The sequence below is a fragment of the Vitis vinifera genome, chromosome 10, assembly GCF_030704535.1.
Source record: "Vitis vinifera cultivar Pinot Noir 40024 chromosome 10, ASM3070453v1".
Classification (NCBI taxonomy): domain Eukaryota; kingdom Viridiplantae; phylum Streptophyta; class Magnoliopsida; order Vitales; family Vitaceae; genus Vitis; species Vitis vinifera.
The window spans coordinates 9,600,829-9,614,701 of NC_081814.1; the positions used below are offsets into that span (position 1 = coordinate 9,600,829).

Genomic DNA, 13,873 nt, shown 5'->3' on the forward strand with positions numbered 1-13,873 from the left:
AAAGCATTCCTTGGAGATTTAGGTTCACTGGGGTGGTTCCTCATGCAAAAGACATAGCTCCGGTCAGATGGTTCATTTCCTCGCATTAGAGATTCAACTTAGAGTCAATTCTCTAACCGGTGATGTACAGAGACTCCTTCAATTAGATTTCACTTTAATTCTCTCACTGATACAACTTGCAATGGTTCATGCCTCTCACGAGCACTTACCATTCAAGGTGATCTTTAACCTTGGATTCCCCTTCACAAACTCGCAAGAGATAACTAATGGATGTCTCCTAGGAGTCCAAAAGCTTACCAAGTGTTGGTAATTCCAGAAAATCCTACCTTGAAGTCACCTAACAGAGGCTCGCAAGGGGTAAACTAGTGCATCTCCACGGTTGGAAATCACTTGCCTTACCAAGTGTTGGCCCAGGTGACTCTAAGGTGTTTTAAGTTAACTAAAAACATTGAAATCACTAAAGGATTTCACTTCCTCTTCATTAAAAACTAAAACCACAAAGCTTTGCATTCTTGCACTTGGAACCTTCCCCGGCAACCTTAGCTCCAAGGAATTGGAGGTTTAGTTACTCATTCTCTGGGGAAAACTCCTCAGAGAATTCATAACTTAGAAATAAAATGAAAATACAAAGTGAGAAGGTAAGGCAGTAGAAAGAAAATACTTTACTTGCTTACCAAATGGTTACAGAAGGAACTCCTCTCTGAGAACAGGCTCCCGAGAGGTATTTATATCAAAACAATATAAAACTAATTATTACATAGATATTTGGTCTTTTTACTAACTTAAAAACTAAGGTATCATGTAATTGGTGGTTTACAAGGAGTATTTTGGGATTTAGACAACAAAAATCTAATGGAAAATATCTCCCAATGTCGGTAGCAAGCTTCGGGAGGCTTCCGGAGCCATTTCGCAGGAGAAAAGTGGTGTCTGCGAAATTTCGCAGACACCCAAGAGGGCTGCGAAATTATTTCGCAAGACCAAGATATCTTCACCAGGCTGCAAAGTTGGCTTCCATCTTGAAGTTTCTAGTTTCCCTCTCGCGGCATGGTTCGTGCATCGTCAGAAGGAGAAACACCTTACTGTACAAAAGTGTTGCGAAATTCTCGCAACAAAAGGCTGATTCCGCAACACTTTAGAGTGACTGGCTTGTAATGGCTGCAACTTCTTCGTTTCAACTCCAAATTGCACACCGTTTGAAGCATTAGATTCTTGACTTCCTGAGCTTTGAAATGGTATATAGCTTGCATCATTTGGACTTCAGAAAGTTCTCCAAAAGTGGCTGCTACGACTGTCATCAAGAATAGGCTTCATGACAGATTCTCTTTGCTTTTTCTCCTTGCAATCCGGATTCACTCTTGGCAATTGAATTCTAAGCTTTGCCCAAGATTCCTCATAGCTCTCCTCATTCTTGACTTGCTTTGGTGATCAAAATACTAACAAAAACACCAAAACTTACACAAAGTGATCAAAATTGCCTTAAAGGATCCTTAACATGCCAATTGAGTTAAAAGGCCTAAACTACTACTCAAAAGTGTTAAAAAGGATTAATTAAAGGCTATCAAATAGCACTTTTTGAGTAGTAATCACCCAACCATGTAGATATTGTCCGCTTTAGGCCCAAAGGGGCCCTCACGGCTTTAAAACGCGTCTACTTGGTTAAAATGAGTCTCTATGTATATAGTGTCAGGAACTTTCTCCCCTATCCGATGTGGGACGTCACAAACACCCCCCATGCAGACACAATGTCCTCGTTGTGTCCCATGGGATTGCGGGGTCAAACAAACCCCCACACTATGGTCGAGAATCGGCTCTGATATCATTTCAAAACAATTTTTCATCAAACCCAAATCAAATGCATTCAAAATATCTTACTCTAGTTATCAAATAACAAATGGTGCCCAATTAGGTGGGACTTCACAAATGAATGGCTAGTTTCGAATTTGTTCTAATTAAGTTGAACAAATCCAAATGTCAACAATTATAACCCGTTGACTAGGGTCATAAAGTCAACTATTATAACCCATTGATTAGGGTCATATAACATCAATTATTATAACCCGTTGACTAGGGAGGAAATTCTTCAGAGTTAAATACTTCAAGATTTTGAGTGCTTTTTCAAGGTAAAGGAAGTTAATGCAGATTTTTATAAAAGAAAAATAATTTCCTTTTTATATTATATTTTAAAATGTGTAAAAATATTATTTTTATCTTTTCGCATGGATCAAATATGTGTTTTGTATGGAATTTTTTTTTTTTTTTGAGAATTTTCTTTGTTTATTTATGAAAAGTGAAAAATTGGGGAGATATGATATTGTACGTTTGAATTAATGAAATAAAGTGTTTGACTCTGGACTATATGGCCCTAGTTAACTGGTTATAGCCAACACTCCTCGCCCGAACTGAAAGTACCTGAAAAATTATCAACAAAGGGGCATGAGCTTAAAGCTCAATAAGGAACATCAATACAGTTTCATGGATCAAATATTTTCAATCATGTTTGCAAATAGGAAATATAACATATACTTATTTTCATAAAAAACTTTTGAGTTCAAAATATTAATATATTCAAACTTTTCAACAAACTTTCTCATATCTATTTCAAAACAATTTCTCATCAAAACCAAATCAAATGCATTCAAAATATCTTACTCTGGTTATCAAATAACAAATGGTGGCCAATTAGGTGGGACTTCACAAATGAGTGACTAGTTTCAAATTTGTTCCATTTAAGGTGAACAAAACCAAAAGTCAACAATTATAACCCGTTGACTATGAGTCATAAGGTCAACTATTATAATCCGTTGACTAGGGTCATAAGGTCAACTATTATAACCCGTTGACTAGGGACATAAGGTCAACTATTATAACCCGTTGACTAAGGCCATATAATGTCAACTATTATAACCCGTTGATTAGGGCCATAGAAATGTCAACAATTATAACTCATTGACTAGGGTCATATAATCCAGAGTCAAACACTTTATTTCATTAATTCAAACTTACAATTTCATATCTCCCCAATTTTTCACTTTTCATAAATAAACAAAGAAAATTCTCAAAAAAAAATATTTTCCATACAAAACACATATTTGATTCATGCTTAAAGATAAAAATAATATTTTTACACATTTTAAAATACAATATAAAAAGGAAATTATTTTTCTTTTATAAAAATCTGCATTAACTTCCCTTACCTTGAAAAAATACTCAAAATCTTGAAGTATTTAACTCTGAAGAATTTCCTCTTCACCTAACATAATATCATACACAATATTTATTATTGATTATTTATCCAAACATATAAATTTGAAAATCCTAAAAATATCTTATTTAGTATTAGGGATCCTAATTAATTTCTCATATTAATATTATTACCATCCAATATTATTTTCAACTTCCTAAACAATAATTTATTTCCTTTTTTCTAACTTATCTAAAATAAATCTTTTAAGAATATTTCTTTGCATTAAACTATTATTACTATTATTTAAATCTCCTACCAAAACTTAACAAATACCCCATGCAATTTTTTTTTTTTCAACATGTCAAATCCTTCCTACTCTTCTTTCATCATTTTTTTTTCCTCTATAAAATCAAAACTTTTAACCTCCATACTCACAATTTTATGTAATTTTCACATCCAAACCTATGTAATTTTTTTTAAAAAAATTTAATCTAGATCTATTCATTTGAGTAATCAAAATTTATTGATCTTCATTAATAAATCAAACTATGTTCATAAATTTTTAATCTTTTTGACCTAGAAATTAATTAAACGAACTCTAATCAAAATTGAGATATTCCAAAGAATATCTAAAGTGTTTAAAACTAATTAACGAATATAAAATATTAATTTAAAGATTAAAAATTTTACTTAAAAAATTGATTTTCAAACCTTCAACCCTATGTTCTCTGATCTTTCTAATATCTGTGTAAAAGGGTTTCTAATATGAAAAGACATTTTTACCCTTATTAAATTACTTTAATTAATTAATAATTTCTAAATTATGATTTTACCCCTACATTGGGTTGGGGGCATTACATTGTGTCTTAAAAACTATAAATATCTTTTAAAAAAGAATATATATTTTTTGAAATTAAAGTAGGTATAATATCACTTTAAACTCAATTTCTCATCGACCTATAAATGATTTTAAGTGATATTCCTAAAAGTATTTCCAACAGTTTGATCGTCCAAAATCTAAATGAGCAATAGAGTTGAAAGGGAATCCATTTGGTTATGCATTTGGAGAAAAAAAATCATATTTAAATCCACAATCAAGAGGAATGTTTTTATTCAAGAATATGCCAAATATTTCTTTCCAGTTTTTTCTCAAATCGCTTAGATATCTTGAGATATCCCTTTGGCTCCTCCTTGGATCTCTCTCGATCTCCCCTACATAACATGCATGCCCATGGGCACCACCTCAAATTGCAAACCACTAACCATTCCTCGACTGTGACATGCGTTACTTGGATTTCTGCAAGTTTGCATAATTCTCAGTAGACTCTTAATAGTAGTTTGTGGCTAAAAATATATCGTTGCTCTGTGAAGAAGAACAAGAGAAAGAGCTTAGAACTTCACTCCATACAACAATGAATAAAGATGGAGGAGAAACTACTGCCAAAAGACTCGATCAACAGAAGGTTACACTCTATAAACTCTTCTCATTTGCAGACCAAAGTGATGTGGTGTTGATGACTGTTGGGACCATAAGTGGCATGGCAAATGGGTGCTCCAGGCCGCTCATGACAGTCATGTTGGGCAAAACCATCAATAAATTTGGATCCACCGATCAATCCCAGATTGTCCATGAACTATCAAAGGTATATATATATATATGTGTGTGTGTATTTCAATTTCCATATACATATATATAACGAGTGTGAATTTTGGCTTGTAAGTAACAATATTAAGCAAGTTGTGCATGTTGAATTGGGAGTCTTCCTTCTTGGTTTCCCATGCTTAAATGATTAAAATTTGGTTTGATACCAAAGAAGAACAAGTACTGATCAGTGAATTATCCCTTTCCCATGCAATTTTCAGATATGTTTAGTGCTTTTGTACCTTGCGGTTGCATCTGGCATAGCGGGGTTTCTACGTGAGTACTAATTAAGGATATATTGTATCTCTTTCTCTCTTCTATGACCATATTTTTTGCTCAATATTTCTAGGCTGTAATCGATACTCAACACTTATTAATACGTCTGAATACTTCACAGAAACTTCAAGTTGGATGGTGACTGGAGCAAGACAGGCCAACCGCATCCGAAGTTTATACTTGGATACGATACTAAGACAGGACATTGGATTCTTTGACACTGAAACAACAACCGGAGAGGTCATTGGGAGGATGTCTGGGGATACTATTCTCATTCAAGATGCAATGGGTGAAAAGGTAAGAGTCCTCTCACTTTTAAACATTAATCCACACTATTGTGATGACAAGCTCATGATATTCCCTTTGAGAACTTTGATTCAACAGGTTGGGAAGTTCATACAACTCGTGTCAAATTTTATCGGTGCCTTCGTATTTGCCTTCATAATAGGATGGCGTCTCACCCTAGTCTTGCTTCCAACTGTTCCTCTTATTATCATTGCCGGAGCAGCCATGGCCGCCGTGATATCAAAAATGTCAAGTTATGGACAAGTTGCTTATGCGGAAGCTGGAAATGTAGTGGAACAAACAATAGGAGCGATCAGAACTGTAAGGACAAACAACTCAATATAATTTGAACAAATTTACAGATTGCTTTTAAATTGTGTTCTGACTTCTAGACTTCTTTGTTTGGCTATACATATATACAAGGTGGCCGCCTTCACCGGAGAGAAGCATGCCATGGAAAAATATAATAGGAGGCTCAAAGTTGCTTACGCTGCTACTGTTAAGCAAGGGCTAGCCTCAGGCTTTGGAGTTGGAGTGGCTCTACTAATTGTCTTCCTCAGCTATGCACTTGCCATATGGTATGGGTCCAAATTGATCATTGAGAAAGGATACGATGGTGGAAAAATCGTGAATGTCCTGTTCTGTGTCATTGGTGGAGGAATGTAAGTTATATAGCATTGTGATGATTTCCCCATAATCATTTGTTACCATGAGTAGCTTATATCACTAACTTGGGTCATTCAAATTGAGTATAACCAAGCCATATGATCAAATGTATGGATATCTGAGTATGATTCACTTCTCACCTTCTTGAAATGGTCTCCTGGTTTAGGGCATTGGGCCAGGCATCCCCATGTCTGAGTGCTTTTGGAGCAGGGCAGGCTGCAGCATACAAGATGTTTGAGACGATCAAACGAAAACCAAAAATCAACGCCTATGATACTAATGGGGTTGTATTGGAAGAAATCATGGGAGAAATTGAACTCAAAGATGTCTACTTTAAATACCCTGCGAGGCCAGAAGTGCAGATATTTTCTGGTTTCTCATTAAACATTCCAAGTGGGACAACTGCGGCTTTAGTCGGGCAGAGTGGAAGTGGAAAGTCGACAGTGATCAGTCTGTTGGAAAGATTCTATGATCCCGAAGCTGGTGAAGTACTCATAGATGGTGTCAATCTAAAGAAAATAAATCTCAGATGGATCAGGGGGAAGATTGGGCTTGTCAGTCAGGAACCTATCTTGTTTGCAGCTACTATAAAGGAAAACATATCCTATGGAAAGGAAAAAGCAACTGACGAGGAGATTAGAACAGCAATTAAGCTTGCTAATGCTGCAAAATTCATTGACAAGATGCCCACGGTGAGCCATTCTTTCTTAAGTGAATTCAAGGTCATATTCAGGTCACAGATCCCTGACAGATCTCTGCAGCATTCAAACCATAATTACCGTGTAGCCTAATAAATTCTTCTTTTCCTTTTAATGGTCTAAACATCTGGAATGGTTGTGGTGTGATTTAATTACAGGGACTTGACACAATGGTGGGTGAGCATGGAACTCAGCTATCTGGGGGACAGAAGCAAAGAATTGCAATTGCAAGAGCCATTTTGAAGAACCCAAGAATCCTTCTTCTTGATGAAGCAACAAGTGCACTGGATGCTGAGTCTGAACGCATTGTCCAAGATGCACTACAGAACATCATGGTGAATCGAACCACTGTAATCGTGGCTCATCGGTTGACAACGATTAGGAATGCTGACAATATAGCAGTGGTGCATCAGGGGAAAATTGTGGAGCAAGGTAGCTCTGAAACTGATGTTTTTTCGCATTGGAACTTCCAACTTGTCCACGAAATTAAAATTTTGCAGGAATTGAATATTAGGAACTCACATGGAGTTGATCAGAGATCCTGATGGGGCTTACTCCCAGCTAGTTCGCCTCCAAGAAGGACACAATCAGGTTGAAGATGCCCAATCAAGGGTAAGTAAGAGCTCTGCAAGAGACAATGCCAGACGCAGTTCAAGAAGCCGTAGTTTGTCTTCTCAGATATCCATAATTAGTAGAGATTCACCAAGTGTCCACCATTCTTATTCACTTAGCTCTGGCATTCCTGATCCAACTGGTATCATTGAAATGGAATTTGGTGGGAAGGAGAGCAGTACTACACAAGGTGAAGCAGAAAACAGGAAGAGACGCAAAGTTTCACTCATACGACTCGCCTACCTCAACAAGCCTGAAACGCCAGTTTTGCTACTTGGCTCCATTGCTGCAGGTTTCCATGGTATAATCTACCCAGTATTTGGCCTCCTGATCTCAACAGCCATTAAGATCTTCTATGAGCCTCCGAATGAGCTAAAAAAGGATTCCAGGGTTTGGGCATTCATGTTTATCGGTCTAGGTGTCCTGGCTTTTATAGCTCTTCCTTTGCAGAATTACTTATTCGGAATTGCAGGTGGAAAATTGATACAACGAATTTGTTCCTTATCTTTTGAGAAGGTTGTGCATCAGGAAATCAGTTGGTTTGATGACCCAGCAAATTCAAGGTTTGTTAAGTAAACGGTACTAATAAATACTCAAGGTACTCCAACTTATAGACTAATTGATAGTTCTGTACTTGTTTATTTCAGTGGTTCAGTGGGTGCAAGGTTATCCACAGATGCTTCAACAGTCCGCAGTCTAGTGGGTGATACATTAGCCCTGGTTGTCCAGAACCTGGTGACAGTCGCAGCAGGACTTGTCATATCATTCACAGCTAACTGGATATTAGCACTAATAATATTAGCTGTGTTACCCTTAATGGGTTTTCAAGGATACCTACAAACAAGGTTCCTAAAGGGTTTCAGTGCAGACGCAAAGGTCAGTAGCATTCCCTGTGAGTATATGTTCTGCATTATGAAATGACGTGTTGATTCATTGAAGATATTATAAATTTTTTGTAGGTGATGTATGAAGAAGCAAGTCAAGTTGCAAATGATGCAGTTAGCAGCATCAGAACGGTTGCATCATTTTGTGCTGAGAAGAAGGTGATGGAGATGTATCAACAAAAATGTGAAGGCCCAATGAAGCATGGAGTTCGATTGGGACTTGTAAGTGGCGCAGGTTTAGGCTTTTCTTTCTTTTCAACCTACTGCACAAATGCCTTCTGTTTCTACATCGGAGCTGTTCTTGTGCAACATGGGAAAGCAACTTTCTCAGAAGTCTTCAAGGTAAAAAAACATAAGAGGGCAGCCTCTCTATCACTCTATGTTTTCTCAGTCCTGAATTTACGATTTACTATTTATATATAGCTCTACTTCTAGCTAGTTATTAAGTGGGAGTTGTTTGTAGGTTTACTTTGCTTTGACATTTTTGGCATTAGCGATTTCTGAAGCTACTGCCATGGCTCCAGACACCAACAAAGCCAAGGATTCAACTGCTTCTATCTTTGAACTTCTCGACAGCAAGCCCAAAATTGATTCAAGCAGCAATGAGGGCACGACCTTGTCGATTGTGAAGGGCGACATTGAGTTACAAAATGTCAGCTTTAGATATTCAACAAGGCCAGACGTTCAAATTTTCAGGGACTTGTGCTTGAGCATCCCCTCTGGAAAGGTACTCGCTATTGTTCGACCCAACTTCAATAGGTGTATGTATATATCATTTTTTTTGTCTCATTTATCAGTTATTTGCCTGCAGACTGTTGCTCTAGTTGGAGAGAGTGGTAGTGGAAAGTCGACAGTAATCAGCCTACTAGAGAGATTCTACAATCCTGATTCCGGTCATATATTACTGGATGGAATGGAAATCCAAAAGTTCAAACTAAGCTGGCTGAGACAGCAAATGGGGTTGGTAAATCAAGAGCCTGCACTCTTCAATGAAACAATCCGCGCAAACATAGCATATGGAAAACAGGGAGAAGCTGCTGAGGAGGAGATCATTGCAGCCACAAGAGCAGCCAATGCCCACAACTTCATATCTGCATTACCCCAAGGCTATGACACCTCAGTTGGGGAACGGGGACTGCAATTGTCAGGCGGGCAGAAGCAGCGAATAGCCATTGCAAGGGCAATACTGAAGGACCCAAGGATCCTTCTTCTAGATGAGGCAACCAGTGCCCTCGATGCGGAGTCGGAGCGTGTGGTACAAGATGCCTTGGATAGAGTCATGGTTGACAGAACAACTGTGGTTGTGGCTCACCGCCTTACCACCATTAAAGGAGCTGATGTAATTGCAGTAGTGAAGAATGGTGAGATTGCAGAAAAGGGAACACATGACGTACTGATGGACATAAGGCATGGGGCCTATGCGTCTCTGGTAGCACTTCACATGGCTTCCTCAACTTGAGAAATCGAAGAATTGTGCACTCAAAAAAATGCTTCAATTCCCTTGAAGAATTGATGTCTCCTAGGAATCTGAAGTTCATTCTAAGAAAAATGTACATGCACTAGCGTGGGTATTCATGATGTACGACAAATATAACAAGAAATCTATATATAAGTATAATCTGGGACTTGCTGATAAACATGTTGGTATATTACTTAATGGCTTAAACTTTTAAGTAAATTGATATCTTACAGTGATATCAAAATTCGGAGTGAATAGAAGCTTGGCTATTGCCATGTTTCTTAATTAAATAGTGTTTAAATTGTATTTCAATATTTTTTTTAAATTCTTCTTTATATCATTTTCTCGGGGAAAATAGAGCTAATTTTATAACTTTTAATATAAAGTCATGTATGATTGATGGGATATAGTATAAAAAAAAAAAGGATAAAAGATGTGATTGACCAAATATGTTATAGGACAAATAATGAAATATATTATTCAGTCTCTTTTTTATATCTCATCTACATACAATAACATAATCTTAAGCTGAAATATGAGATATAGATTATGTATAGGTGTTTGAATATGAGTTATATATATATATATATCTTAAAATATCATTTTCAATAGGATACGATCGTATCCCAAGATATTATATTTAATAGAATATGTTATCTCATGTTTATATTTAATATATTGTTAAAATAAAAACTTGTCTAGAAAACATATCCAATGTTCGATCTTTGTTGAAAATAAAAATTATAAAGCATCCCTATATTTGCTATTAAAAAGGTATAAAATCTCTTACATATTAAGTATTATTTGAAAATAGTTTTATAATTTATAATTTAATAAGTAATTTTTTATTCCTTTATTAATAATATTTATGATTTAAATATTTAAATATTTTAAAATGCATCTCTATGGCCAACCAAACATAAGATATAATATATCATCCCATCTTTTATTTTATCTTATACTATATTCAATCAACATAACATGGTCAAAGCATATGTCCTATGAATCATAAAATTATTTTTCTCATCTATTTTCTTTTCTTTTTTTCAATGTTTATATCAATCATTTTAAAAAACAAAAATTTTATTTAAAAAATAATAATAAATAAAAATAAAATAAAATTATATATTTAGAATAATATTATATAATATTCTTTTAATTTATAAATTTTAAGTATTTTAATCATGAATATTATTAACAAAGAAATAAAAACTTACTTATTATATTATAAATTGTAGAATAATTTTCAAAAAATAATATAATACTTAAACATGAGAGAAATTCATACTTTTTTAATAACAAATATTTGGATATATAATAATTTTTATTCTAAATAAATATCGAATATAAAAACAAAATGCATCTTCTATTATTTTGTTTTTAATTCTTTTTACAAACCAAACATAATTATGACATCACATATGATCAAAAATATCTTAGGATATCTTTTTCTTTAAATATGAATCCAAAATATAATATTATATTATTAAAAATGAGATTTGAGAGGGATATAATATCTATCATATCGTATGATATATATATCATACCCTATACTATCCAACTAACCTAAAGTAGCATATAGACTAAGACTATGTTTGGTCATAAGATAGAATAGAGGAAGAAATAACACTAATGAATGTCTCATATTTGGTTACATTATCTTATCTCATGTTTAACCGGGCATAAGATATATAAGTGATGGGATAGCTTATCTAGTCTTTTTTTCTTTTTATATCCCTTCTACATAAAATATAATAATTTCAAATTAAGATATAAGATATAAGATATACATATTTCATAGATGGTAAATTTATTCCTCTCATCAATTTTTTATATTACCTATTTTGGGGAAATTTTTTTGATTAAAAATGTATATTTTAAGTTAGAAAAGAAAAGAGTTTGAAAATATGAATATATATTAATTTAAAATATATAATACTAGTGTTAGTGTTATTTAGTATATATATACTTAACAAGATAATAGTGCAATATTTTTATTTATAAATTTTAAATATTTTAATTAGAAATATTATTAGCAAAAAAAATAAAAACAAAAATGATTTATTGAATTATAAATGATAAAGTAATTTTCAAACAATCTTAAATATGAGATAGATGATGGTCACAATTTGTGCACTCTAAGTTGAATTAGTCTTGAATGAGTTAATTTAGGTCACTTGTCCATCACTAGTAGGGTTAATATCCATCCTATAATCCTCTCATTAACAACAGCTTCATTTGTTCTGATCATGGCCATTACACCCTTTAAGTGACTCATTGTGAAATCTTATTCCATTTTCATCATCAACACTTAGAGTTTCTATTGATTCTTCTTCTTTTATTTATAAACATGGGGTTCCCATTCGATTCTTTCTCAATCTCGAATGACAAATGATGTTGAGAATAAGAATTGCAAATCAATTTCTAACCATGATTCTTAGTTCTATTTTCAATTGTGATACACAATAAAATGAGCAGCTTACCATTTGTACAATTTAAATGAATAGAACATTTCACACCCTCATCATCAATTAGTTGTATAGGACTTATTGGTATATTGACAATGAATACATACTTCACTAAAAGATAACACTCTATTGGATCTAGCTTTACAATATGATAGACAATCCCTAATAATTTTTATATGATTATAGTCTTTGAGACCTAAATATCTTTACCTTTACTTACTTTAAAATAGAAAAATAAAAAATAAAGAAGATTATTAATCATCTTTATTATCACAAATACTACCAACAATGCTATAAAAATACAATATTTCTAAATATTAAACAATTTCAAATATTGTAGCCTTAAACTATTTTTAACAAAAACAATATTTATTTGATAAAATATTTGTAACTTTGTAAGTCATGTAACGTCAAGAGTGATTTGAAAATGAGTCAACTCCGGTTGTGTGTAAAAAACAAAAATTAACGATAATATAGTATTACTATAAAATAATTTTACATAAATTTAACCTACTTCAATTTCAATTTAATATCGATAAAGTTTTGGTATACAACTAAGAAATACAACTTTATCTACTATATTGAAACCTTATTATAACATATATTTACATCTATATAAATCAAATATGCAAATGTTAGGACTGTCTTATTTATGTTTGTTGGCAATTTTGTTCTTATTTATCCTGACTTAAGGAACTTTAGAAATAATGACTTACTCTCTAGTGCTAAAGATTCAAGGTTGTTGTTGGCTCAACTGGAAAATCACAAGTATAACAAAGTTTGTTTAATGGTATGTCAAGTGATTGAAGAGTTAAAGTGAATCGATATTTTTTTTATATGCTCTAAAATGTTTAAATTGATGTTTTGGAAAAATAGGAGACGCTCGAACGGTGGAACTAGCGCTCAAGCACTGGAACCATTCAAGTGCTTATCCAACGCTCAAGCGCCTCATAAGTATGTTCAAGCAATCATCTAGAATCTACCAGAATATGATAGAATTCGTTTTTGAAAATTCACATGTATTCTTTTTGGTAAATTCTAGATACTAATCTCTTAGGCCTATAAGCCTATATAAACCATCTCTTAATCCATTTAGGGTTGGACACTTTGAGCAAATCAATCAACTTGCCTTATCATTCCCAATTTCTCAAGAAAGAATTCATAAGATTGAATTCTAAGTTGTTGAAATGACATTTCACCCCCTCAAAGGTTAAGAGGAACCTACTAGAGTATTAGAGTTGTTGCGTCGAGAATGTGGATCAAGGTATAGGTGTTGGAGAATAAGTCTTTAAGGTAAAGCAACCAAGTAAATATTTGTACGCTGATCTCAAATAGTGGATTATAAATTAGAGATCTTAAACTCTGAAGTTTTTTATCTTTATAGTTAGTATGGGGTTTTCCACGTAAGTCCCTTACTTTATTTTTCATTCTATTTATTGTTTTGATTATTCCTAATATCTCATAGGTTTAATTTGGGTTAATTTATTCATCGCTTATATTGTAATCTTTGAAAACACACATTCACCCACCCCCTAGGTATTGGCTCTATAGGACAAACAGATTTTCAGCAAACAATAACAAAACTATCATAAAATTTCATGATTAGGCTTTATTATTTACCAACATTTGATCTTGGTCCTATCAATAATGCTCCTTCAAACTTCTAAATAGAAAAAATAATATGTTGATTTTTTTCTTT

At 33.7% G+C, this 13,873-nt stretch overlaps 1 protein-coding gene across 1 annotated transcript; it reads left to right on the forward strand.

Moving 5' to 3' along the window:
• The first annotated feature begins 4,596 nt into the window (after positions 1-4,596).
• LOC100243576 (ABC transporter B family member 9) lies at positions 4,597-9,706 on the forward strand. Its single transcript, XM_019222521.2, has 12 exons — positions 4,597-4,827; positions 5,048-5,102; positions 5,176-5,399; positions 5,487-5,708; positions 5,811-6,049; positions 6,220-6,745; positions 6,910-7,183; positions 7,266-7,926; positions 8,011-8,239; positions 8,323-8,589; positions 8,711-8,974; positions 9,059-9,706. Exons 1-12 carry the CDS (start codon positions 4,597-4,599, stop codon positions 9,704-9,706), a joined length of 3,840 nt encoding a protein of 1,279 aa, XP_019078066.1.
• The last annotated feature ends 4,167 nt before the right edge of the window (positions 9,707-13,873 follow it).

Excerpts from the sequence above, each read along its gene's own strand:
- LOC100243576 (XM_019222521.2), top strand. The coding sequence starts at position 4,597 with ATGAATAAAGATGGAGGAGAAACTACTGCCAAAAGACTCGATCAACAG. Across the intron at positions 5,400-5,486 it reads AAGATGCAATGGGTGAAAAG|GTTGGGAAGTTCATACAACT; the intron begins GTAAGAGTCCTC and ends TTGATTCAACAG. Across the intron at positions 7,184-7,265 it reads GGGGAAAATTGTGGAGCAAG|GAACTCACATGGAGTTGATC; the intron begins GTAGCTCTGAAA and ends ATTGAATATTAG.